Source organism: Phymastichus coffea, unplaced genomic scaffold (assembly GCF_024137745.1).
Source record: "Phymastichus coffea isolate CEN01 unplaced genomic scaffold, Cenicafe_Pcof_1.1 PCOF00023, whole genome shotgun sequence".
In the NCBI taxonomy this organism is placed as follows: Eukaryota; Metazoa; Arthropoda; class Insecta; order Hymenoptera; family Eulophidae; genus Phymastichus; species Phymastichus coffea.
Window position 1 is genome coordinate 3,109,935 of NW_026706834.1, and position 26,341 is coordinate 3,136,275.

The 26,341-nt window shown below is 33.6% G+C and overlaps 1 protein-coding gene across 3 annotated transcripts in view; it reads left to right on the forward strand.

Annotated features, from left to right (window-relative positions):
* The first annotated feature begins 16,373 nt into the window (after positions 1 to 16,373).
* Positions 16,374 to 26,341, forward strand: part of LOC131675478 (RING finger protein 207-like) — a 563,120-nt gene continuing 553,152 nt past the window's right edge. Inside the window, exons 1-2 of one of the 3 annotated variants that reach the window (XM_058954473.1) lie at positions 16,374 to 16,762; positions 18,228 to 18,452. In XM_058954473.1, the coding sequence (XP_058810456.1) occupies positions 16,761 to 16,762; positions 18,228 to 18,452 (227 nt within the window). In that variant the 5' untranslated portion in view covers positions 16,374 to 16,760. Of the gene's footprint in view, positions 16,763 to 18,227; positions 18,453 to 26,341 lie in introns of those variants that run through there. The other 2 variants (XM_058954472.1, XM_058954474.1) reach the window with 2 other exon arrangements.

Genomic DNA, 26,341 nt, shown 5'->3' on the forward strand with positions numbered 1-26,341 from the left:
TGCTGATCCGAACAGTAGGTCTAAAAATTTTATCATTTGTTCTACATTATCAAACGTTTTTCCTTGCACGCTTTTAAGTGCTTCACCGCTTAGTTTAATTTTAATTAACTTGGTGAGATCATTTTCATTGATTGTCGGGACTATGCTGCGTGCCTCTCGACAACCGTCGATAAATAAGTGTAAGGGTATGTTAAATCCGTCGAACTTAGGTACGAAGTGAACAGCGTCTTTCAAGCTAAAATTTTTTATTGGCGATACTATGTTTTGTGTGGAATTCATTAGTCCCGTTCTGAAAGTCCCCGGTGTATAGTACATAGTAAATGGGCTGCTTGCAAAATTAGTTTTGTTTGTAGGGGCAAAATGTCGAGTTGGAGTGAAATCAACTTTTTCCGATTTATTATGAGTCATTTCTGGTGATTTGGAAGCAGACGGTGTGTTAGTCATAAATACGTTTGTAGTGGGCGCGTTGTACGTGTCTGAATTTTTAATTGCTATCTCGTAACCCATTTGATTTTCGATGAGCTCGAGTAATGGAATTTCAGTTTTATCTAATTTTAATTTTTCAAAATTTATATCCGTAATAGCGTTAAGGAGGAATGCTGGATTTAAATTTTTACTAGTCATTTCAATGAGGATGTCAAATATTAAGTCATCTTTACATAGAAAGTCATCTTTACATAGAAATCAATGTAGTCTTGTAAATTATATTTTAATCTTTGTAATTCTTCGACTCGGGTAATTTGCTTTGTTTTGGTGGGTGGAAATCTTTGATGCAGATATGTGAGACATTCTGTAAGCGTAGGTTTCCTGTTTGTTGTAAAGTTTGGTTCTATTTCGCTAATTTTTTTTGTTAGTATTTTGAGTCTGATTAGTTTTCGTTCGTAAGGTGTTTCGACCATTGTAATTTTGCGGTAAGATCCTAATTACCAAGAAATGAGGGGCCCCTAATTGTTATGTCTAGGCGAGGAGATGTTACAGCCAGACGTAATAATATATTCAAGTATTGTCGCGTTGGTAAAGGTTGGATCTTAGTCAGGAGTTAAGCAGAGGTTGGTTGGGCAGCGCCTTTATTATACGTAGGGCGTTTTAAGTAGATAACATAGTTTCTTACCTTATTAGGATTGGATTTCAGAAGAGGTTTTTTACGAACAGTCCTAGGTGTTTGCGCTTGATTTAAGGTTTATTGTTTAAAGATAATTATAATACTTAACAGTGTATAATCCCGGTTCTAAGTAGCCGGATAGTTAGACTTAAACAATAACTTTGCGAAACTACCAAACTGCTAAATTATCAACTGTGTACTACGTACTGTATTGTGCGAATTCCAATCCAGCCTTTTTATATCGTAGGCTGATATGCCCCTTCCTGTGTTTTCGCCAATTTAATATGCGATGAGTAATATTCGCGGAAATATTATGGAGACGTGCTTAGACTAATCTATCCCGCTAGATAGATTTACAAATCTTCCCGGGAGGGTTGGTACAATAGAAAATTAAATTACCGATACCCGTTTTGTTACCATAACTTATAATTCATCACGTATTTATTCTTTCGTATCGACGTGACATTTTCTATAGCGTAATATTTTTCATAATCAGATGAAATTGGTAGTATTGAATGTGATTGAAAATGATTTATTCTATATTATGTACTAACCACATTAAAATTTATTGATAATTATCCGTACAATTGTTAATTTTAACATTGAATATAATTCATGTATAATTCGGAATTAAAAATTTATAGTTCAATGCAGACATTTACTTTGAAATTTATTGAATATTATTTAATTTGTATATATTTCAATCATTATTCCATAAATTTGAATAACACAGGCCGACAAAAAATTTTACCAAGAACCCGAGTATAGTCGAGGTCAGAATTACTCTGGTGGCTTCGGTTTTCGAGATATCCTAACCTTAAAGTGCAAAAAACGCGATTTTTGCCTATATTTGAGGTTATGTAGCAAAGAAAAGAAATTTTTTTTCAAAAAACTGTATACATCAAATTAAAGTATGAGTTTTCTTCTTTCAAATGCCGTTGAGTATGCTCGGATATCTTTTTTTTTCACGAAGTTACACAAATTTGAAATAAAAAGCACTTGGCTAACTTGCTCTACCCAGCGTCATGTGGGTGTGCCTGCTTAGGGGTTGGGAGGGCTGGTTTTAAAGGGTTGAGGAGGTATTTGGGGATGAGGCCTATCTAGATCATATTAGTACGCATACCTGTGATTAGAAAATGAGTTTTTTTATCAAAAAGCAGTTAATTAAACTTGCTCTACCCAGGGTTATGTGGGTGAGCCTGTTTAGGGGTTGGCAGGGGTAGTTTCTACCCGTAAGAGAGCATTTTGTAAATAGAAGCACGATGCTCACAATATTTTTTAGTGTTTTGTCATATTTCCAAGTTTGGTTTAAATTGGTGAGTGGCTCTTTAATATGGTTACTTGTTAGATAGCTTGGGTTGAATGATGTGGTGCTTTTTAAATTCATAAAATTTGAAATTTTCAAATTTGTGTAACTTCGTGAAAAAAAAAGATATCCGAGCATACTCAACGGCATTTGAAAGAAGAAAACTCATACTTTAATTTGATGTATACAGTTTTTTGAAAAAAAATTTCTTTTTTTTGCTACATAACCTCAAATATAGGCAAAAATCGCGTTTTTTGCACTTTAAGGTTAGGATATCTCGAAAACCGGAGCCACCAGAGTAATTCAGACCTCGGATTCGGATTCAGCGCGCAAAAAACCTTCGGAAAACTATACTCGGGTTCTTGGTAAAATATTTTTGTCAAATTCTGTCGGCCTGTGTAATTTTTAATCTCTTCGGGCCGTGGAACGATTTTAATCCATTTCAATTTGCTTTTGGAGAAGAGAGATTTCAGATAAAAATTACGCAGGTTTACAAATAATAGGCCATTTTCTGTATCACAAGTCAGCTATAGTATTTCCGAAGGATTTTGATGCTTTGAATCCCAATCTGGCCTTAGAATTATTCCATTACGTCAGGTTTTTGAGATAGCCTAAAAGTGCAAAAAACATTGTTTTTTTAAACGTTTGAGGTTATGTAGCATCGTAAATAAATTGTATTACCCAAAATTATTCAAAGCATCATAAAGTATAAATCTTCTACTTCAAAATACCGTTGAGTTTGACTAAATATATTTTATTTCAAGATATCGCATTTCGAAATTTTCATATTTATAAATTTCTCAAAATTCGAAAATCAATTAACCCATTCAGTCCTAAGTAGACGATTTTCTTTGACTCTTTTCTATCAATCGTTTATCAGAAATAGAAATCTGGAATAGTTTTTTCTGACGTAAAATTGTTTAAACTTTCGATCTATGTTGTTAGAATTTTGAAAAATGCGTGGGTGCGTATATGCGTGCGTGTGCGTTGACTTCAGATTCGTGATCAGAGACCCCAAAAACTCCCGAGTAATAATGTTCGAGTAAATTCACTGAACAGAATTCGTGCAACAAAGGGTTAATGGATTTTTGAATTTTGAAAAATTTATAAATATAAAAATTTCAAAATGCGATATCTTGGCGAAAAAAAGATATTTAGATAAACTCAATGGCATTTAAAAGAAAATAATTTGTACTTGAAGATGCTTTAAATAGTTTTTGTGAAAAAATTTATTTACGATGCTACATAACCTCAAATATGTCAAAAAACTGTTTTTTACACTTTTAGGGTTAGGAGATCTCAAAAACCTGACGTGTTGAAACAATTCTGAGGCCAGATTTGGATTCAGGACACCTAAATTCTTCGGGAATACTATAGCTCGCTTGTGATATAAAATCTTGAATACCTATATTATTGGTTAATTTTTAATAATTTTAAATATACTCTTTTTAGCAAGGATTATAGCTGTTTTGTTCTTGATTTTTCCTGTGGAATTGAATGGCGTTATTAGTTTTTAAAATAAAAAAATTTTTGGTAATCTACATAACTTTTTATAAACAATAGCTGAAACAATAATGTCAAAAGAAAAAACACGGGTAATTTTGTTTTAACTACATCATTGATGCAATAGTTATTTTGAGAATATCTCGGCTAGATTCAGCTTTAGTTTCCATGGACTAATAATAATATGTACATATAACTTTTAATAATTTCAACTTTTGCTATTTATCACGCCTAACTTGAAAAAAATATCATGAAAATGCATCCCATATGTAGAAAAATATCATGTGTGGAAACTCGAGTATGTTTCAAACTTCCATGCTTTTTCTATGAATTTTACTTTTTATTTTTGGCAACCATGACCATAATATACATGTATGACAACGTGATAAATTTAAGATAAATTGTGATTGTTTAAAAAAAATTTTATTAACGAATTCCCAACACTTATTCTCAAATTTGTATTACTCACACAGTCTCGGTCTAGAATACTTTTGGCGGCAAATCTGCTTTAAATGAAAAACATCCGGCATTTTGCAATGCGCGCCAGGATTTGATGGCAGTTTTGATTCAACAACTAAAATGCCGGCAGTTTCGATAAATACCTAAAGTCGGTAATGTCCGGTAACACATGAGTAAATCCCTAATTTTTTTTTTAAATTTGAATCACTTCATGATAACAATGTTATGGTAAAGACAGGTTTGCATTTGACGATGATTCCGTATAGATAAAATTACTTCAAACGATTTCCATAGGTTTCCTTTCAGTTATTTTTAATATTTATAAGGCTATTAATGAATAATATAGCGATATATGATAACTTTATGTTGTTACTCACTATAAATTTTTTTCTGTTAATGTCAAACGAAAGTCTTCAAAAAATAACTTAATAAAGCTTACTGCGAATAATTTTTGGCATATGCTTTGAATGGACAAATTTGTAATAGTGTGCCTATTTTTACAAAAATATGGAAAATAGTTAATAATATCTTTTTTTGACGGCACATTGATAATACTTTTATTAATGGTCTGCAATAGTGACTCACTTACTTGATTTATCAAAATTTCAAATTAATAATTTATAAAACCAATACGAGGTCTATCCGGAAAGTATCGGGCTTACGTTTATACGAGGGTCATTTGAAAAGTTCGTGCAAAGTCAGAGAGATGACGCTACTAGTACGTATCAAGGTTATTTTCAGTTAGTGGCATATCTTGGAAGAACACACATCAAGTTTCAGCCAGATCGGCCAATTACTTTGCGTTTTACATTAGTTTCAATCAAAGAAATCGAGTGGTTGTAAAAAAATGGACGAAAAAAAATTTCGTGTATTGATTAAATATTACTTTTTCAAAGGCAAAACGCCTCAGGAGATTAAACAGAAGCTTGATCAATATTATGGTGATTGTGCACCTTCGACTAGAATGGTTTATAAGTGATTTCAAAATTTTCGGAGTGGCCATATGAGCACAAAAGACGCTGAACGTTGTGGACGCCCTGTTGAGGTTCCCACTTCAGAAATCATTGATAAAATCCATGATATGGTGATGGCTGACAGAAGAGGGAAGGTGCGTGAGATTGCTAGTACGGTAGGCATCTCGAGCGAACGGGTACATAATATTTTGCACCAACATTTGGACATGAAAAAGCTATCCGCTAGATGGGTGCCGCGATTGCTCACGATTGACCAAAAACGAGATAGTGTGAAGTGTTGCAAGAATGGTTTGCAGCTGTTCCAGCAAAATCCGCAAGACTTTAAGCGTCATTTCATCACTATAGATGAAACATGGATACATCACTACACCCCTGAGACCAAAGAATAGTCTAAATAATGGGTTACCAAGGGGGAATGTGCTCCGAAAAAGGCGAAGACAATTCCTTCGGCCGGGAAGGTTATGGCGACTGTCTTTTGGGATTCGCAAGGAATAAACTTCATCGACTATCTGAAAAAGGGTAAAACCATTACAGGCGAATATTATTCATCGTTATTGGATCGTTTGAAAATCGAGTTGCTAGAGAAACGTCCACGATTGGCCCACAAAAAAGTCCTCTTCCACCACGACAATGAGCCAGCTCACGCCTCAGCAGTTGTGGCCGCAAAACTGATGGAGATAGAATTCCAACTCGTTTCACATCCCCCCTATTCTCCAGACTTGGCTCCGTCGGACTACTATTTGTTCCCTAATATGAAAAAATGGCTGGCGGGGAAAAGATTTTATTCAAACAAGGAGGTGATTGCAGAAATGAATGCCTATTTTACAGACTTGGACAAATCCTATTATTTGGAAGGGATTAACAAACTAGAGCAGCGTTGGATGAAGTGTATAAGCCTAAAACGAGACTATGTTGAAAAATAAAAAGGATTTATTAAACAAAATCAAGCAGTTTTTATTTTTGCACGGACTTTTCAAACGACCCTCGTATCTTCGCGCCATAGTGTTCGAACGACCTCTACTAGACAGAAACGTCAACAGTAAAGCCTCACGAATCTATTGGTTACTTACCAACATCTACCGGACGTATAGTTCATGCGCAGCGTGACTTTGTTTACAGTGCCTTTTTCGCGTTCGTCGGATTTTGATATTGTCAAATATGACTGAAAAACAAGATCAACGAACTTGCATCAAATTTTGCTTTCAACTCGGAAAAACGAGTCCGGAAACTATTGAAATGATGCAAAAGGCCTCCGGAAGCGAGCGCATGAGCAAAACACGAATTAAAGAGTGGAATAAACGGTTCAAGGATGGTCGCACTTCTGTCGATAATGATTCTCGTTCCGGCCGACCTTCGACGACAAAAACCGCAGATAATATTGAGCGGGTGCGACTTGCAATCTGTGCGATAACTAGAAGATCTTTGAATACCAAAAATTATCATTTCAGAAATTTTATCCGAAAATTTAGGTATAAAACGCGTCTGTGCGAAATTCATCCCAAAATTGCTCACAGCAGAGCAGAAGAACATTCGCTTAGAAATCGCTCTGGATAATCTGTAAATGGTCAATAATGATGATAATGTGCTTAGAAAAGTTATTACAGGTGATGAATCATGGGTTTATGGTTATGATCCTGACACAAAACAACAATCTTCACAGTGGAAGCATTCTGAATCGCCAAGACCAAAAAAAGCACTTCAAAGTCGGAGCAATGTTAAGTCAATGTTCATTGTTTTTTTCGATTGTGAAGGTGTTGTATATCACGAATATGCACCAACAGGTCAGACAATCAATAAAGAATACTACGTTCAAATTTTGAAACGTTTGCGTGATGCAGTAAGAAGAAAACGGCCGCACTTTTGGGAAAGTGGTGACTGGTTTCTCCATCACGATAATGCGCCAGCGCATTCATTCAATCTTGTGCAGCAGTTTTTGAGTAAACACAATATCGCATTGCTTCGACAACCTTCATACAGTCCCGAAATAGCCCCTTGTGACTTTTGGCTGTTTCCAAAACTAAAAGAACCACTCAAAGGACACCGATACGATGACAAAACAACGGTTGAAAACAATGCGACGAGTGTACTTAAGGGTATCATTAAAATGTAAGTTCCAGGACTGTTTTGAAAAGTGGAAATATCGATAGAACTATGTTATTCAATCAAGTGGTGATTACTTTGAAGGATGCCACCCAGTAGATGATAAAGAATAACGCTAGCACGAAAATATAAAGGTAGGCCCGATACTTTCCGGATAGACCTCGTAGGTATCTGTAGGTGTATTAGTACGTACGTAAAATATTTCTTTTCTGAAAAAATTTATAGATCGTTTATTCTTACGCTATTTACATTAAACTAAGCGAGAAAAAATGATATTTGAACCTATGTCTTCAATTAAAAAATAACTTTTGTCAGTTTATAATTTCTAAGTTTTAGGGATTTACTCATATACTCTATACTTATTGTTTCCCGGATTCATTTTTCACAGTTTTAAGCATTTGATACACCTATCCTGTTGAAAAATTTCATATGGAAATTTACCTCGAATTCGACTTAGATTTTCATGTAGGTTCACATTAATTTGCGTGTATTTCTATACGAATTTACATGGTTTGAAAAAATCCTTAAACAAATTTTTCTACGAGATTTCAATAAGATCTTAGATATAGGTTCCTATCCATCTATGTATTACACTAGTATTTTTTTGGTCCTACTTAGATTTCTCAAAATGTATATAGATTTTTTAAAGTTCAAGAGGATTTCCGATTAAGAATTTCTAAAAAAGCAGTCCGTCCTGACTACCACAGTGGACTTTTTATTAAGGTTTTGCTTGTATTACATAAATGCTGCCAATCTTGGTGCGGTCTTATATAAGTAGCCAGTTCACCGATCTCACTACAGACTATAAAATGCTATCTAGCGGTGAAAGTAATAATTGCAGCTCTAAGAGAGAGAGAGAGAGAGAGAGAGAGAGAGAGAGAGAGAGAGAAGGGGAGAGAGAGAAGGGGAGAAAGAGAAGGGGAGAGAGAGAGAGAGCGCTCCAACTTTTCAAAAAGTTCAATTGATACTTCCACCACCTTTTCTAGTCTAAAGTAAGATATATGAATTGACTACTTGGCCAATTCCATCTCAGATCATGCAGAGCTCCCCACACACCTGTCACCAAGCTACTCCAAAGTATTTTTTTATTGTTCTAGGTCAAAAATAAGAGGACCCGTATTTTTTCTTTTTTCTCTCAGATGCATAGTTCCGTCAATAATGCAATCGGAAAATGCACTGCTGAAAAGGGAAAATTGAGAAAATTTTTCCAATTAAATTTGGTTTCCTCAATATTTTTTTTATTTTTCGATACAATTAAATAATTTTTATGTCATCTATAGTAGAAACGAAGTTCTTCAAGTCTAATTTATCAAAAATATGAATGTATGCATTTTTCGGGAGAAAATGCATGTTTTCGAAAAAGTGCATCTTGGAGAAAAAATTGTGTATCTCAAAAAGGCCATAATTTTTTGCGCTCAAATTTTTTTTATATATTCTTAGTACCAATACCTTCAAATCCATTCGATCAAAATTTGCTGTTTTTTCGTTATATCGCTTAAAAAAATTAAAAAAAAAAGTTTTACATTTTCAAGTCAAACGCGATAAATACATTCAGGAATTCATGTTAGCGACTATGTAGGTTAATAACTGAACTACAATAACATGTAACTCAAAGAAAAAGCTCACTTTTATTCAATCATGTCTGCAAGAAATGTAAAATTACACGATCATTTTTTTCTGTTTGAGTTGATTACTTTTACAACTCTCTTCACTTTTTTAGATACAACTTTCACTTTCTTGCCCTTGTTTACATTTTCGTTTTTCTTCTTATGAGTACTTTTCTTTTTTTTTTCATCTTTTTTCACTTCAATCCATGGATGCGCAGCCGTTCGAGCTATAAAATATTCGCTCCTCCCTTCCGAGACAACAGATTTCCACATGTGGCAACGTTGAATACCCTGATATTTCTGGCATTTGTGTCTTTGGTCCATTTGACTACTACGAAAATTGTTTATCTCTGCAGTTTCCATCAAAATCAGTTCTATAGAAGTTGTGTATTTTGATACATTTTCAACAAAACTTTTAGCAGTTTGAATAGCATCAGATTCAGTACTGCGTAAATTATGCACTGTTGTATAATGCTTTACCAAACCACCTATACCATCTACAGCACCCTTTCCATGACCAGTAACAGAGAATATCCATTTTTTACTCATACTTGCATTTAAAAATTCATTTAACTGGAATCTATTTTTGAAATGACTTGCAGCGCCATCAGATACTAAAGTTATAGAATCAATCGAATTTCCATACGTTTCTTGTGTGTATCTAGTTATATGTTCAAGAATTATTTGTATTGCTGCCAATGCATGAGAATAATCATGTTTTAAGTCTTCACTAATTACAGTATAACTCTTTGTAATTCCGCCTATGTAGCAAACAGCAGTGAAAATTGAAATCTGTTTATTCACCCAATGATTCCCTTGAACTGGATTTTTCAAAATTACAGACCAATTCTCAGCAAAATCTATATGCATCAGCAAATGTTGATAATTTAACGTTACCCTTTCTTTCTCAGCTTTGATTTCCATTCGCTGTACCTATGTATTTATCGCGTTTGACTTGAAAATGTAAAACTTTTTTTTTTAATTTTTTTAAGCGATATAACGAAAAAACAGCAAATTTTGATCGAATGGATTTGAAGGTATTGGTACTAAGAATATATAAAAAAAATTTGAGCGCAAAAAATTATGGCCTTTTTGAGATACACAATTTTTTCTCCAAGATGCACTTTTTCGAAAACATGCATTTTCTCCCGAAAAATGCATACATTCATATTTTTGATAAATTAGACTTGAAGAACTTCGTTTCTACTATAGATGACATAAAAATTATTTAATTGTATCGAAAAATAAAAAAAATATTGAGGAAACCAAATTTAATTGGAAAAATTTTCTCAATTTTCCCTTTTCAGCAGTGCATTTTCCGATTGCATTATTGACGGAACTATGCATCTGAGAGAAAAAAGAAAAAATACGGGTCCTCTTATTTTTGACCTAGAACAATAAAAAAATACTTTGGAGTAGCTTGGTGACAGGTGTGTGGGGAGCTCTGCATGATCTGAGATGGAATTGGCCACTTATATAAGTCCTCGCTAAAATCTGCATCAATCGTATAATAATACTACCAAAGCCTTAATGACAAGTCCACTCTGATAGTGAGAACGAATCACTTTTTTCGAAACTTTCAATCGAAAATTCGCCTAAATTGCACAGAAAACCTATATAAATTTTGAAAAATCTACATGGGTTATAAAAAAGTGTTTTCCATATATGTATTTCGAAGGAACTTATATATAGAATTATTTTTAAATCCCACTGAAAAGTTTTTTTATGGATTCTTTCGATGCACGTAATTCTGTATGGAAATCCACACAAATCAATGCAAAATTAATAGGAACCCATATGTAAGTCTACGTTGAAATTCACTTCGATTCTACCTATGTTTCCATGTGAATCTCAGTCGAATAACGTCATGTCGATATCTACCTGGATTACCACGAATAATTCCCAATAAAGTACATCGTAGTAATAGTATAGCAGGGGAAAATCTTGAAAAGTCTTGTGACGTCGTGGCACGACACATCTGAGGCTTGGCGTAGTCTCAGTGTTCTGTTGTTGCTAGTACTGCGATTTCTCGCATAAACTAGCGGAATCACCAATAGAAAATTATTAAAACCGTGGGTGACAGTGTCACTGAACCTATACTTCTGCCCTTGGATTCCAATCAATAGTTGTAATCCGAGAGCGCGAAATATCCTGAGTCTTATCAATAGTAGAACCCGGTTTTGCTGTTACAAATTACACTTGGAGCCTATCAAAAGTTGTCTCCAAATACGGAAAAAGGAAAGAATTTTTGAATCACGAGCTACTTCTAAGATAGTGGAAAGATAGATAAATCAGACAATTTTTTGTTTGTTCGCTTACTTTTTATTAAATGTTTCGAGTTTTCAGTACAGGCGCACTTAGTTCCGAACTGGTTGCTTGGCTTGATTCGTTTTTCTTGGTCTGTTTGGCTTCTTGACTGCTTTGTTGCTTAACTCCTTGGTTAACTGATCCTTGTGCTTCCTTCAGCACTCACTCACTGGTACTCAATTTCTCTCACACTCACTGCTCTTTCGGTCTTGTACAACTCTTTTTATATCAGGTGGGTGGTTGGGTGGTGAGTCTCTCTCTTAGCCTCTCGGTTTCGGGAGAAGTGGAGTAGGCAATGATGCGTTAATTGGCCCGTTTGTCTCTTCTGATTTTCCTCGCTGGATTTTCGGGCCCTGATTGGAGCGGGGGCGTGGAATAAATCGAGGGTGCGGACGCAAGGGTACAGGCCTTAGCTCGTGAGATGGCTCCTCGAGTATCATTCGCAACCAAGATTTGTTCAAAATTTTGTAATTATTAAATAACCGAAGTCAGAATAAATTAAATCGACCATACATAGCTTATACACTAATTAATACTAATAATCAATATTATAATTAAATTCGCCGCAAAATATAGTTATTAATAATTATGTAATAATAAAAATTGATAAAAAATAGAGTGATGCTTATTATCTCGCACGCTACGCTGTGTAGATTAATTTCTTATAATAAAAGTTCATTAAGTAACATTGAATTCATTAAAATTAACGTATATTTTTCTATTTTCTGCTTAAAACTAAGCTCCGGAGCGAAAACTCGATAAGAGGTTTTGAGAAGCCAAAATTATTTCTAACATATTACTGAAGTTAAAAATTCAAATTCAAAAAAAAATATTATATCATAATTTCTAATGCTTAACTTCTAGCTTGAAAGGAAAAAATTCGTTAGTCATGATGGGAACAGGATACAAACACGATTTTATGGCCCTCTTCTTTTATCGGCATCTCGGCGCCCACGTGTTCGAAGGCTGCATGCACTTTGTATGCACGTGCGAGGGTGCGGGGGGTGGAAGAGCGTAATAAAAAAAGGAATGCACGCTTACATGAATTTGGGCTATAGATTTTTATTGCCGTTTGGAGACAGTCAAGGAAAATTTCTCTGCGATACTTGAGTCGGTTTCCACAGCTCATGGGAAACGGTATTAACTCCGTTGTCGGTCTTAATACTAAGAACAAATTATTCCCTTCATTTAAAATTTGAAATCATACAGCCCGCAGTCACAGTCTCTTTAAAAAAGTTGTAGCTTAAAAATAACTCATTCTCATCATATAATTTTTTATTAGATTACGGTTACCACGGGTTTGAATATGAAAGCTGTTGGCCTATGACAGCAGTAATAACTTATACTTACGTATATTTCACTTTTAGCAACAAAAATCATTGCGATACAATATCCAATAGTATCAAATGGAAAAATAATTATATCTCAAATCTCCAATGATGAATTCCACCAGGTTACGTGGCAGCGTATTTTTAATTGTAATCGATTTTTTGGCGTCTGCGAGGAAAAGAAACTTCACATTCGAATCAAGCACATCAAAGTACATAGATATATGTTATGCTTGTCAAAAGTACAGCCAATAATTATTTATGTACATACCGGGTGTTCCATTTTAAGGTAGCTCTCTACCCCAAAAATAATTTTTTTATGTGCAAATGCTACATCAAGTTGTAACGGTCCTATCTATGAGCTAGTTTATTATGTCACTGAATCACCGCAACCCGTCTGTTAACGCATCTATCTGTTTACACAAATCAGCACATTAAACGGCGCCACCTCACCGATCATTCAATTGTCTTAGTACAAGAGTATAATTTCATAACCAAATAAGGAGCGTGACGTCACAAAGTAATAGATATAGATTTAATGATTTTTGTTATTTGAAAAAAATATGTTAATTTTGATATAACAAAGTATTTCTTATATAGATATTAGTACGTAAATTTAGAATATAGTAATACGAATTGCGTTTAATTATTAAATAATAATGAATTTTAATATGCAAAGTTAATTTATTTATTACGTTAAAAATATGAATTATTAGATTAACACTCACCTCATCTACATTTTTTTTAAATCGCGAAAAATCGTGAAAAATCACGAAAAATCGTGAAAATTTGCATTTAAGAGCATAACTTAGTCGCATTATATTTTTTGTGAGTGTCTTATGTATGATTTATGTAAAATTTAAGTATCTAAAATGAGATATGATGAATATTTGACTTTTATATCTCCACAACTATGAAAAAATATCAAAATCTTGTAAAACCACTTAAAAAATAAAAATATTGTGAGAAAAGAAAAAACGTAATTTATGGCATTCAAGAATTTCTTTCTCTTTTCTAAATATGATTTTGGTTTTTTTTTAAATTTTTTTCTCCTTTTTTTCTATGTCGCCGATTCTGCTCTACTCTATTTTCCTCTTATATCGAACTCTCTTTTCTTCAAATGGTCTGTGCAAAGAATTCCTTTTTCTTTTTCTGTTGTTTCTCACAGTGTCTCTTTTCAGCATCCAGCAAAAGTCTCCCATCATAATAACCTCCCATTTTCCTTGGTATCGATTCTTTGTTACATTTAGATCGTGATAGAATCATTCTTCTTGTTCTTCACTGAAATCTCCAAGATTAGAATGGATATAATCAAGATGAGAATGTAAGAAATGCATTTTATAGCTCATCAAGTAACCTAAATTTAGAAAATTATTTAACATTTCTTGGACAAGTTTATTATAGTTCTTACTCTTTTTATTTTCTAAGAAGTTTTCACACACAGTTTTGAAACTTTGCATGTGGCTTAGCAGTCATTTGTGTCATAAAATTTTTGTCTTCAAATAGAGCATTAATTTGGTTGCTATAAAAAATACCTTCATTCAATTTAGTCACTTATTGCGTGAAAATTTTCTCCTAAATACAACTAGATATTCAGCTTCAAATCCACACTGGATTTCCAGCTGGATTTTTGCAAGAAAAAATTCATCTGGATTCCATATGGATTTTCAGGCTGGATATCTATATGAAATCCAACCTGGATTTCCAACTGGATTTTTTTAAAAATCGCCGATAGGGCGGCGATCTATCGGCGACCACCGGCGACCGTTTTCGGTCGCCTACTATTTGCCAGGGTATTTACACGAAAATGGATTATGTAATACTTAATATTATGTCGAGCTACACTAAATTTAAAAAATATGAAAGATCAAAGTTGGCAAAAATACCTTTATTGATTCTGCAAGCCAAGGCATTAATCTTTTATGAAAAAGTTTCAAATAAAAGTTCTAGGGAATTAAAAAGTTACAATTTGAGCCATCGCATAATGATTTTAGTTAATTGATTATTGTGTTAAGTACCAATAATTTTTTTAAATAGCCATTAACATCATATTGAATATTTATTCCAAAAATAACGTTTTGAGAAGGGTATATACTGCATACGTTGTACAAGTGGTTTCATATTTCTTCAGAGCCGTATTTCTTTCGCCTGTCATAACTCTGGAAAAGCCGAATCAAAACGAAAAAAAAATATACTTACTGTCAAAAAAATACATCAAACCAACGAAAAAAAATACGTCGACAAATTCTACCTGCAATGAAAGACAAATTCAATCTTTAAATTTATAAATCCAATGACATTTTTTCGCTAATTGTAAACTAGATCAGTTATTTTTATATCATCATCTTATAGCATTTCGAATCTTTATGGCAAAAATAGAAAAAAAATAATCTTTCGCGGTTTAATAAATACTAATAAAAACTGTGATCAAAATCATATCTGGAAAAATATTTGTTTAAAATTTATACTTGCTTATTTTTATTTCTTTAATTGTTGAGTTATTAATACATTTTTTATAAGACAATAATTATATTATTTTGTTCGTATTTCTGAAAATTATAATATTATCACATTTTCTAATTTAATAAAAATTCTTATATAATTTTTTCCTCAAATAAAAAATTTAACTTCTATTTTTTAATTGTTAATTTTTAATTGCGGTAGACAGATTTTTTCAAGAGTTATTTTTTTCTACAAATAAACTTCAATTGTCATGTTATTAGATATAGGCCAAACTAAAAAAGGTTTACGAGATTATTTTCTCTGAATATAGATATTTTTATTTTTGGCTAAAAGTATTATAAATAATGATTAATCAAAATATATCTTCTACAGATTTGATAATCTCTTAATATTTATTGGCTATTGAAAATATTTTTGATTATGATAAAAAACTGAACAATTGATAAAAAAAAGTCAAGAAATAAGACTAATAAAAGAAAGATTTACGGAACTTGGAAATTCATTTTTTAAATGTGCATTTATATTATAGCAATTGAATTTTCATAAACTTTTTATTTTTGAACTTTAAACCTTCTGAGATGGATTATACAATTAAAAAATATTTGAAGGAAAGATCATAATAAATTATGATGAAATTTCATATAAACGGATTGTAAATTGGATTAGTGGCTACGATGTAGATGTACAATGATAAATTTTGTATTTGTAATTCGTTTTCAGTTATTGAGTTTTAAGATATTTTTAATAATACAAACGAAGTGGCGTTCTTTGTTATAAGTTTAGCAAAATTATTTCTATGAGTTATACGCTAGTTATTTTTTATAGAAAAAATTAAAAAATTACTTTTCCTTTACGTTTATTCATATTCGAGAAAAGAATTCTTTTTCTTATAATATTTTTTTATTTTACAGTACATAAATACGTTTTTATATACTTATGAATATAATTGACGCAATAAATAATTATATATTCTTCTTATTTGAATTGCGAAAAAAATTATCAATTTATCATTGTAGAATAGAAAACAAGTTTTTGTTTTCTGACCAATATATTTAAAATATAAACTTATTTTTTAAATTTAAAACGTTTAAACATCTTAATTGTTTCATTACATATTCTCTAAATTTTATAAACATAAATTACATATATAACAAAACTTGACGAGTTTATTCAAGTAGTTCTATTCGATATCAATATCACTATTTAGTAACAGGAACTGCGTCTGCGCACATTATTGTTACTTACGATTGAGTTGTGAAGGTACACAAACGATACATTTTCTAATAATAATAATGTAACAAATAGTCTCTTAAATATTTTTGAATAACTGAGCTCATTTTATGACGTATGATGCTTATCAATACTTCAACGAGTGATAGGAAACACATTTTATAGGAAATGATTCAATTCTTATAATTTAAAAAACGCAATGAATATTATGTAGCTTTCTTGCGCTAGGTAATAGAGCAGTTATCAGCAGAGATTATTGTCGGAGCTTACATAATGTAAATAGTATTATATTCTATTTGCTTTAGTCGATTATATCAAAAGCATCATAATTTAACCTACGAGCACCTTCAATTAAAAGACTGCGGAAAAGAAGCATATCACATGTATATGTCACAATATTTCACTTTTTATCTTATTATCTACTCGTTTATTCTTTTTCTTTCTTTTTCCATTTTTTTTGCTACCTAGTATGCTTCTCATATTTGTAAACCAAAATGCCAATTTCTTAGTCTCTTCTACTTCTCTCTCTCTCTCTCTCTCTCTCTCTCTCTCTCTCTCTCTCTCTCTCTCTCTCTCTCTTTCAACCACTCAATGTTATAATAGCACCTCATTTTCATGTCATTTTTAATCTACTTTTTTGTCCCTCATCTGATTATTTTCTCAGTCGCTCTTATTGCATCGATCGCCGTTAACAATTTATAATTTATAAAAGATATTTTTTGCAATTTCCTAAAGTAAATATACACGATTAGTACAAACTTTTAAACGTTGATGACTTTTAATGAAAAAAACGTTTTTAAAACGTAATATATCTTTGCGAGTAATACGTTTTGAAAACGCTTCAAAAACGTTTTAAAAATGTTTTTCATAAAAATTGATACAATAGGCCGGTATCACAATACATTTTAAAAACGATTTAAAAACGTTTTATAACAGGTGTCACAACGTTTTATCGAAAATTTTCTATAATAGGCTGCTATCAGAATACGTTTTAAAAACGTTTTGAAAACGTTTTAAAAATGTTTTTCAGAAAAATATATACAATAGGCTGGTATCAAAATACGTTTTAAAAACGTTTTTAAAACGTTTTCCAGAAAAACGTATACAATGAACTATTAGAATACGTTTTGAAAACGATTTAAAAACGCTTCGAAAATGTTTTGAAAACGTTTTAAAAATGTTTTCCCAAAAAAATATATACAGTAGGCTGATAACACAATACGTTTTGATAACGTTTTGAAAACGTTATTAAATTGTTTTTCAGAAAAATTTATACAGTAGGCTGGTATCATAATACGTTTTGAAAACGTTTTAAAAACGTTTTTTATAAAAATTTATACAATAGGCCGGCATCGGAATATATTTTAAAAACGTATTGTGATACCGGTCTATTGTATAAATTTTTATAAAAAACGTTTTTAAAACGTTTGTAAAACGTATTCAAAACGTATTACTCGCGGACATATATTATGTTTTAAAAACGTTTTAATAACGTTTTTTTCACTAAAAGTCATCAATCCAGAAAACGTTTTTGAAACGTTTTTAAAACGTTTTTAAAACGTTTTTGTGTTATTGGGGTAATCTTCCGATAGTTCAAATCAAGGTGATAAAATTTTTTTGCTTTTGTATTAAAATCATTTTAATAAATAAGGATTTTAGGATTCAGATTCTCAAGAATCTTTTACTTTTTCGCATCATTAGTCATACGAAGTATTTTTTAATTGTCCTTTTTATTTTAAGCGAATGGTAATAAAATAAAAGAAAACTATTTTTACACTATAGAATGTAATTTTATGTCGACACAAATAGTTTCAAGTTTTAAATAATAATGAAAATATATTAATTAAGGATGGCGAGTTCAGGTACGCATGATGCTGAAATAATTAGTAATGAACACATTGACGACAATGGCATAGGGATATCCGGAGTCGGAGGTCCCAGAAATCCTCTGATTTGTGGTTTGTGTCATGACTACTACAGTGATCCATGCCTGCTGATGTGTTACCACACTTTCTGCGCAAGATGCCTGCTAGAACCTAGTCTTGACAGCAAACTCTCCTGTCCTATTTGCGGGTAAATAATAGCACAAATAATGATAAAAATAACTACAGTAAAACTATTTAGAACATTAAATTTAAGGTGGATTTTGATATCTGAAAATTTATATCTAATATTTATGTAGCAAATATCACACTGAGGGTAATATTTATATAACAAATTATTAAGGCTGAAAATTCCAACGTAATTTTTCCAAAATTTTCAATAGAAAATTTATTCCCGAATGAAAATAAAACTTATTCCTATGTTTTTGTCGATGGAGAATACCTATTTCACAGTTTAAATTCAATTTTTTATATAAATGAAGAGTTCAAAATGGTTTTCAATAAATCATCAAATATGATACTGCACTCAATTTGTTTATTTACATCCATAATGGATCGATCTTTGACATTAATTAATACAATCATCTTTTATAGATCATAAGCATTATTTTTATTGTTAAATAATTTTATAATGTTTCATGCAAAATTGAATTCATTGTGCAATTTATTATTTTTTATAAAATTGTTACATGATCGAAAGTTTTTAAAATTATAGAAATGATGCCTGAGTTCCAGATTGAAGTATGGCTCTCTTTAAACAACAGTGGAAAATCTCTTATATTAGTTACGCATTTCAAACAAATATTAGTTAGTAGTAGAGGCTATGGTAATTTAGAGTCACTTATCATGCGATTTGGCAATAGCTTCTTCACCGGTAGTGATAACGTTATCTTATAAAAATATAATTTCTTATAAAAAGGTGCTTTTAAGGACATAACATTTATACCGAAGGGTTGCAACCCCCTTTATAATAGGGGTAAATACACTATTTTTTGTACTGTTTTACGACATGTAATACAGTAAATCAGCTCGAGTGATTTAAAAATCGCACTGATAATGAGAAAATACCAAAATTAAATTGACGTATTTCCGGATTTAAAAAAAAATATGTTTAAGGGGTGTTTCACCCCCTAGAAACCACCCCGTCAAACTATCAGCAGGTTAATCCACCTAACCCTGGGATAAACAAGTTTAGTCGTTTGCTATATTTCTTGAAATAATTTAATCCTATGCATGAGCGAGCTACCTCAACTATCCAACCTGCCTCTAACCCACCAAACCCCCATAAACCACCCTTACCGAACCACATGCAGGCTAACCCATCTAATCCTGTGAAAAGCAACTTTAGTCGTTTGTTATTTCTTGAAATTATTGAATTTTACACCATAAGCGAGTTATCCCAGCTGTATAACATACCTCTTATCCACCTACCCTTAACTTATTTAACCCCCACCCTTATAAACCAACCTTACTGAAACACAAGCAGGCTAAACCTCCTAACCCTAAGAAACACGAGTTAAGTCGTTTGTTATTTCCTGAAATAATTTAATCCTACGCCTGAGCGAGCTACCTAAACTAACCAACCTGCCTTTAACACACCAAACCCCCATAAACCACCTTTACCCAACCAAATGTAGGCTAATAGACCTAACTTTGGGAGAATTGAGTTTATCAGTTGCTTTTTCTGAAAATAATTGATTTCTACACCGTACGTGCGGTATCCCATTTTTTTTGATAAAATATATCTGTAGCTCAAACATAATTTATGACAAATAAAAATATGTTTAATACATTTTATTTTAATAGTACCACAATGGCGAGAAATATCTCTTAAAAATAAGCACGAGAATAACACGAGGTATAATTATCATTTATAGATCTATACATATATATTTATATTCGTATGTAGATACATAAATATATTTACGTAAGAGCCATCGTACGCGATACTACATATATTTTGATTTTTCATAATAATTTTCATCTTTTTCTTTTTTCTATTTATTGGTAAATTAAAATGTATCACTCAACGAGTTCCTTACAGAAATGATAATCATCGAAAAAGTGTTTGAAACATAACACAGGTCAACATAATTTATATCGCACTAACATGAGCAATATATTCCGAAGGTTTTTGATTCGCTGAACACGAACCTGGCATCAAAATTGCTCTATCACGTCACATTTTCGAGATATTCTAAACTAACAGTGCAAAAAACACGTATTTATGCTGTTTTAGAAGCTATATTACACCGCAAAACATTTTTTTTGCTAAAAACGAATCTAACCATCTCAAAGTACCGCTTCTGCCCTTCCCAACGCATTTTTCAAATTTAACAAATCTTATTTTTTCGTGGAGATATCATTGAATGAAGTTCACCACTTTATCGATTTTATAACAACAGTACCAACAATACAAATATGACAGCCCCACGAAAAAAAGTCATATGTTAACAAAAGTGCAAAAGGTAATACCATTATATTTATGTTTTTGGGGTCGTTGAATCCGAATCCACGATTCATTTGACCCGATTAGCTCAGGGGTCAAAGTTAGATCAAGGTCAAATCAAGATTTTCCCATTAATCTTGGTCCAGGTACTGTTTCTATAGGTTTTTGAGGTCGCTAAATTCGAATCTGGAGTACGTTTGACCTGGTCGGCTCAGAGTCAAGGTTAGGTCAAGGTAAAATCCAAAAAATGCATTCAATGAACCCGAATTTCAGGTTTATCTGACCAATAATCCCCTAATATTTCTATGGCAATGTTAGCAACCCCCTAATAACCCTCTAATAACTCCCCTAATATGAACTATGCTATCAACCCCCTTAAAACCCAATGGTAATCCTATCAACCCCTTAATAACTCACCCTCCTAATAACCCCCTAATAAGAACTATGCTAATAACCCCCTGATGACGCAATGACAGTGCAATCACCCCTCTAGTAACCCCCTAATAACACCCCTAATATGAACGGTTCTATGAACCCCTTAATAGCGTAATGGCAATGCTAAAATGCCCCTAATGACTCAATGGCAATCCTATCAACCCTAATAGCCCCCCCCCCCATATACTTCCCCCTAATAACCATCGAATATGAACTAAGCTAATAAGCCCCTAATAACGCAATGAGAATGCTAGCAACCCCCTAATTACCCAATAGCAATGCTATTAACCACATTATGTCAGATGCTTCAATGTTATCAATTTTCTGATTTGTGGAATCGTTCCCTTTTTTCGTCTAGGCTTCTGGTTCCTGACTTTCTCTTATGCTGTAGACCATCATCTTCACGTTTAAGAGCCTAGCAGTAGTCAGCTAACATATTAATATTCCATCTACCTTGATACCTTCTTTCCATCTCTTGGATGTCTTGGTGGAATCTTTCTCCTTGCTCCTCACTTAGGGCTCCAAGATTCTCAGGAAAAGAATCTAAATGAGAATTCAGGAAGTGTACTTTTAAACTCATGTTACAACCCAACTCTTTAAAACTGGTAAGCATATTTTGAAAGACTACGTGATAATTTTCTACTTTTCTATTTCCCAAAAATCCTTCTACAACCGCTGTAAAATTCACCCATGCAGCCTTCTCTTTTCTTGTCATCGTTTGTTGAAAATCATCAGATTTCATCATCTTTTTTATATCCGGACCTGTGAAAATACCTTTCTTTATTTTTGCATCAGATAATCCTGGGAATTTATCCAATGATTAGTGGAAGCATTTTCCATTCTGATCAAGGGCTTTGATGAATTGCTTAATCAATCCTAATTTTATGTGGAGGGGAGGTAAAAGTATTTTTTTTGGACCACACAAGGGTTTTTTGAGAACGTTGTATGATCCTGGCTTCAGAGACGTGCGAAGTGGCCACTTAGATTCTTCCTAATGACGTGTAGTAGCTCTACTATCCCACAAAAAAATCTAACATGGGTATTTGGTATACCCCGACTGCTGTTTAAGAAGTATAGTTATTACTTTCAAATCACCACATATGAGCCATTTATAATCTTCATATTTAATTTCCTCAAGAACTATCTGCATATTCTCGTAAGATTCTTTTAGATATACTGAATGGGCGAGTGGAATCGAAGCATATTTATTTCCATTGTGAAGAAGGACAGCCTTCAAACTTCTTTTAGAAGAATCGATCAAGAAACGCCATTCAGTAGCGACGTATATCAAGCCTAATTATGTCATTAAGCCAGTCACGTCATGACAGTAAGTCAATCCATCTTTCTCTGCGAAATATCTTATATATTCTTGCTCTCTGTTTCTGTACCAAGAAAAAGTTGTTTTTGGAGCCAACAGATTCATTTCTTTCAACCTAGAACCTAACAATTCTGGTTTATTTTTTGGCAGGTCCAAATCTTTAACCAAATTATTTAGAAGAGCTTGTGTAAACAATTGAGGACTTTCGATTGTATCGAAATGTGCACTATCATCTGACTGCGGATCTTCGTCGTCCACCTCGATATCATTTATTTCGTCTGGGTTCCTGGAAGTAGTAGGTAAACATTCTGCTTTCTTTAGGGATGATCATTTCTCACAGACAAGAGTCCCCCGTAAAACTGGTTTAGTAACAGATGAGACATTAGGATATAAAATTGTAGATTTATTCTTACTGTTGAAACCTTTCAGGTCGATAGAACAAAAGTAACAGTCACTATGATGATGTGGCTCACGCCAGATCATCGGAGAACTGAAAGACGATTTTTGCGAAGAGTCGTCTTTATTCCAACGACTTAATATTGTATGGCAACTTACGCAAATTGTGTTTGGCACCCAAGATTTGTCTACATTCACGATAAAATAGCCGAAATAGTTTTTGTAAGCAGTTTCGATAGAAGGCGTAATGTTTCTCTTTTGGTTTTAGTAGCATAAAGTCCACATATGTTGCAGAACTTGTTAGGATCGTTCACGCAACTCCAGGGAGACATGATAAAATAGATCTCAGGAACACAAGGACGATGAAGATTACTTGAAACTTCAACTGTGATTCTCAACTATCCTGAAAGGGACTGTCGAGAAAATGCCGCTCGATCGCAAGAAGTACGCCGAATCTTTCAACTATCCTGAAAAAGACTGTTGAAAAAATGCGCGTAAGGTGGATCAAAGCAGAATTCTCAACTATCCTGAAAAGAACTGTCGATAAAATACCGCTCGATCGCAAGAAATACGCCGAACCTTTCAACTATTCTGAAAATGACTGTTGAAAAGATGCGCGTAAGGTGGACCAAAGCAGAATTCTCAACTATCCTGAAAAGGGCTGTTGAAAAGAAGTGCGTATGATCAACGGAAACCGGACTCATAACTATCCTGTTGTTAAAATCCCGCTTGATCGAAAGAAGAAACGTTTGCCTTTGCACTATTAAGGGGTTGATAGGATTGCCATCGCGCTATTAGGGGGTTCATAGCATAGTTCTTATTAATGTGGTTATTAAGGGGTTCATAGCATAGTTCTTATTGATGCAGTTATTAGGAAGTTATTAGGGGTTGATGACACTGCCATTGCATTATTGGAGGTAGATAGGATTGCCATTGGGTTATTAGGATGTTTTTAGAATAGTTTATATTAGGGGGGGTTATTAGAGGGTTATTAGGGGTTGCTAACATTGCTATAGAAATATTAGGGGGTTATTGGTCAAGTAAACGAATTCGGGTTCATTGAATGCAATTTTTTGGATTTTACCTTGACCTAACCTTGACTCTGAGCCGACCAGGTCAAACGTACTCCAGATTCGAATTTAGCGACCTCAAAAACCTATAGAAACAGTACCTGGACCAAGATTAATGGGATAATCTTGATTTGACCTTGATCGCTATTTATATTAGGTGTAACGGGGTTAATACTGTTTAATCAATTTAATGCGCACGATCGTATCGAAGAGCGCGCGTGATTACCTATACGTTCAAACACGAAAAACGGAGAGCAGGAGGGAACGGGTGTCAGTCAACCAACTATCTACTATTGAAATAAATACGATAAAATTCTAATCAATATCACATGCGAGATCGTTTTTTCCTCTATACTGTACACTGTATTCGGCCCGCGTGTTTATGTTTACAATACGCTCGCGCGACAATAACATGCCGAATCGGATCGCTCGCCGCTCTTTATTTGCCGAGATAATACATGCACGATTTCTATCGAGTCGAGAGATTAGTTATAAACAATTCTATCGTTATCACGATATTAAGCTGGCCAGCTTACCTTGTTAGCAGTTGTACGAAGACACGGAAATAAAAGCGTTCGCACCCTAGTTGCGGAAAAGTCAGTCTTTGCGGCGAGGTATCTCGCGTTTTCAGTTTCGCCCTCGATGGCGAAACTACTCACTCACGTACGCTAGCACGTACTCAGCTCCGTCAGGCTATGGCACAGCTCGTCTCTGGTTATCTCTGCGCTCCGGAAAACTCGGGAAAACTCTCGTTCTTCTTGGTAACAGCTAAGTGTGTGGGTTCTAATCTTTCACCCTTGACTAAACGTACCGGTAACTAATCCTCCACTGGTTCATATTCGTACGCGCGTGTTCCGTTACGTCTCGTGCCGAATTCCCTCGTCACCTTTTCCCCAACCGGTGGGTGCTGCCCTCGCGGGCAGCCGCATGGTTGGGCCGTTAGCGCTAATAAGACGTTTACCATCACAAAGGTTAGCCCGCATGTGGTTCGATAAGGGTGGTTTATAAGGGTGGGGGTTAGATAGGTTAGGGGTAGGTGGATAACAGGTATGTGATTCAGCTGGGATAACTCGCTTATGGTCTAAAATTCAATTATTTCAAGAAATAACAAACGACTAAAGTTGATTTTCCCAGGATTAGGTGGGTTAGCCTGCATGTGGTTCGGTAAGGGTGGTTTATGGAGGTTTGGTGGGTTAGAGGCAGGTTGGTTAGTTGAGGTAGCTCGCTCATGCATAGGATTAAATTATTTCAAGAAATATAACAAACGACTAAACTTGTTTATCCCAGGGTTAGATGGATTAACCTGCTGATAGTTTGACGGGGGTGGTTTCTAGGGGGTGAAACACCCCTTAAACATATTTTTTTTTAAATCCGGATATACGTCAATTTAATTTTGGTATTTTCTCATTATCAGTGCGATTTTTAAATCACACGAGCTGATTTACTATATTACATGTCGTAAAACAGTACAAAAAATAGTGTATTTACCCCTATTAAAAAGGGGGTTGCAACCCTTCGGTATAAATGTTATGTCCTTAAAAGCGCCTTTTTATAAGAAATTTTTTAACGTTGAGTTTACTGAAAAATATTCATTTGGTGCTGAGAAATATTATAAAACTGATTTTAGGGGTTGATTTGCAGGGTGGATTTCACCCCTTAAAAGCCCTTATGGGCCGATAAAAAAAACACGTATCTAATTTTTTTTCAAGTACTACAACATATCCCAAAATCATTCAAATCGGTGAGGTCGGGTTGGGGTGGTTCCCTTGTGAGATACAGGTGGAAAAGTTGTTCGTGACATTATAGACGGCATGGTATCTGTATAGAGGCGGCCAGCTTTGCCACGCTGTAATTCGGTCAATTTTTCATTAATCGGAAAAGAAAAAAGACGTATCTTTTATTTTTCATAGATCTACAAGACGGATATAATAGAATTTTTTCGTTAATATACAAAAATTATGCAATTTGTCAAGTCATAATGATGGTTAGTGTTAAATAACGATTTAACAATTATTTTATATTGAAAAGGTAATAATAATCCATAGGTGCAGAATAGATTAACGTAAAATTGGTTGGCTTCTGGATTTAAATAAAAAATGTTCCGAATGAGTCTCGAACCGGAGCCATCGAAAAAGAACTAAAGCAGCACGCGCTGACCGTCTCGGCTATCAACGCAATAAGAGTAAATGTATGAAAGTTACATATGTTCATAAAGAAGCGTATGGGTTTAAGATAAAATATTAGGCTTGGGTTGTAAATATTTATTGTGTAACGGGGAAGGTTATCTGAAAAATGGAAAATTTATATAAGAACAAATTCCCACGATGCAGAGCAAACCGCCGCTCCGATGAACACGTATGATAGTACGTGTATTCGCCTTAACGTCAGATGATTTATCCTAGTTGTCTTCT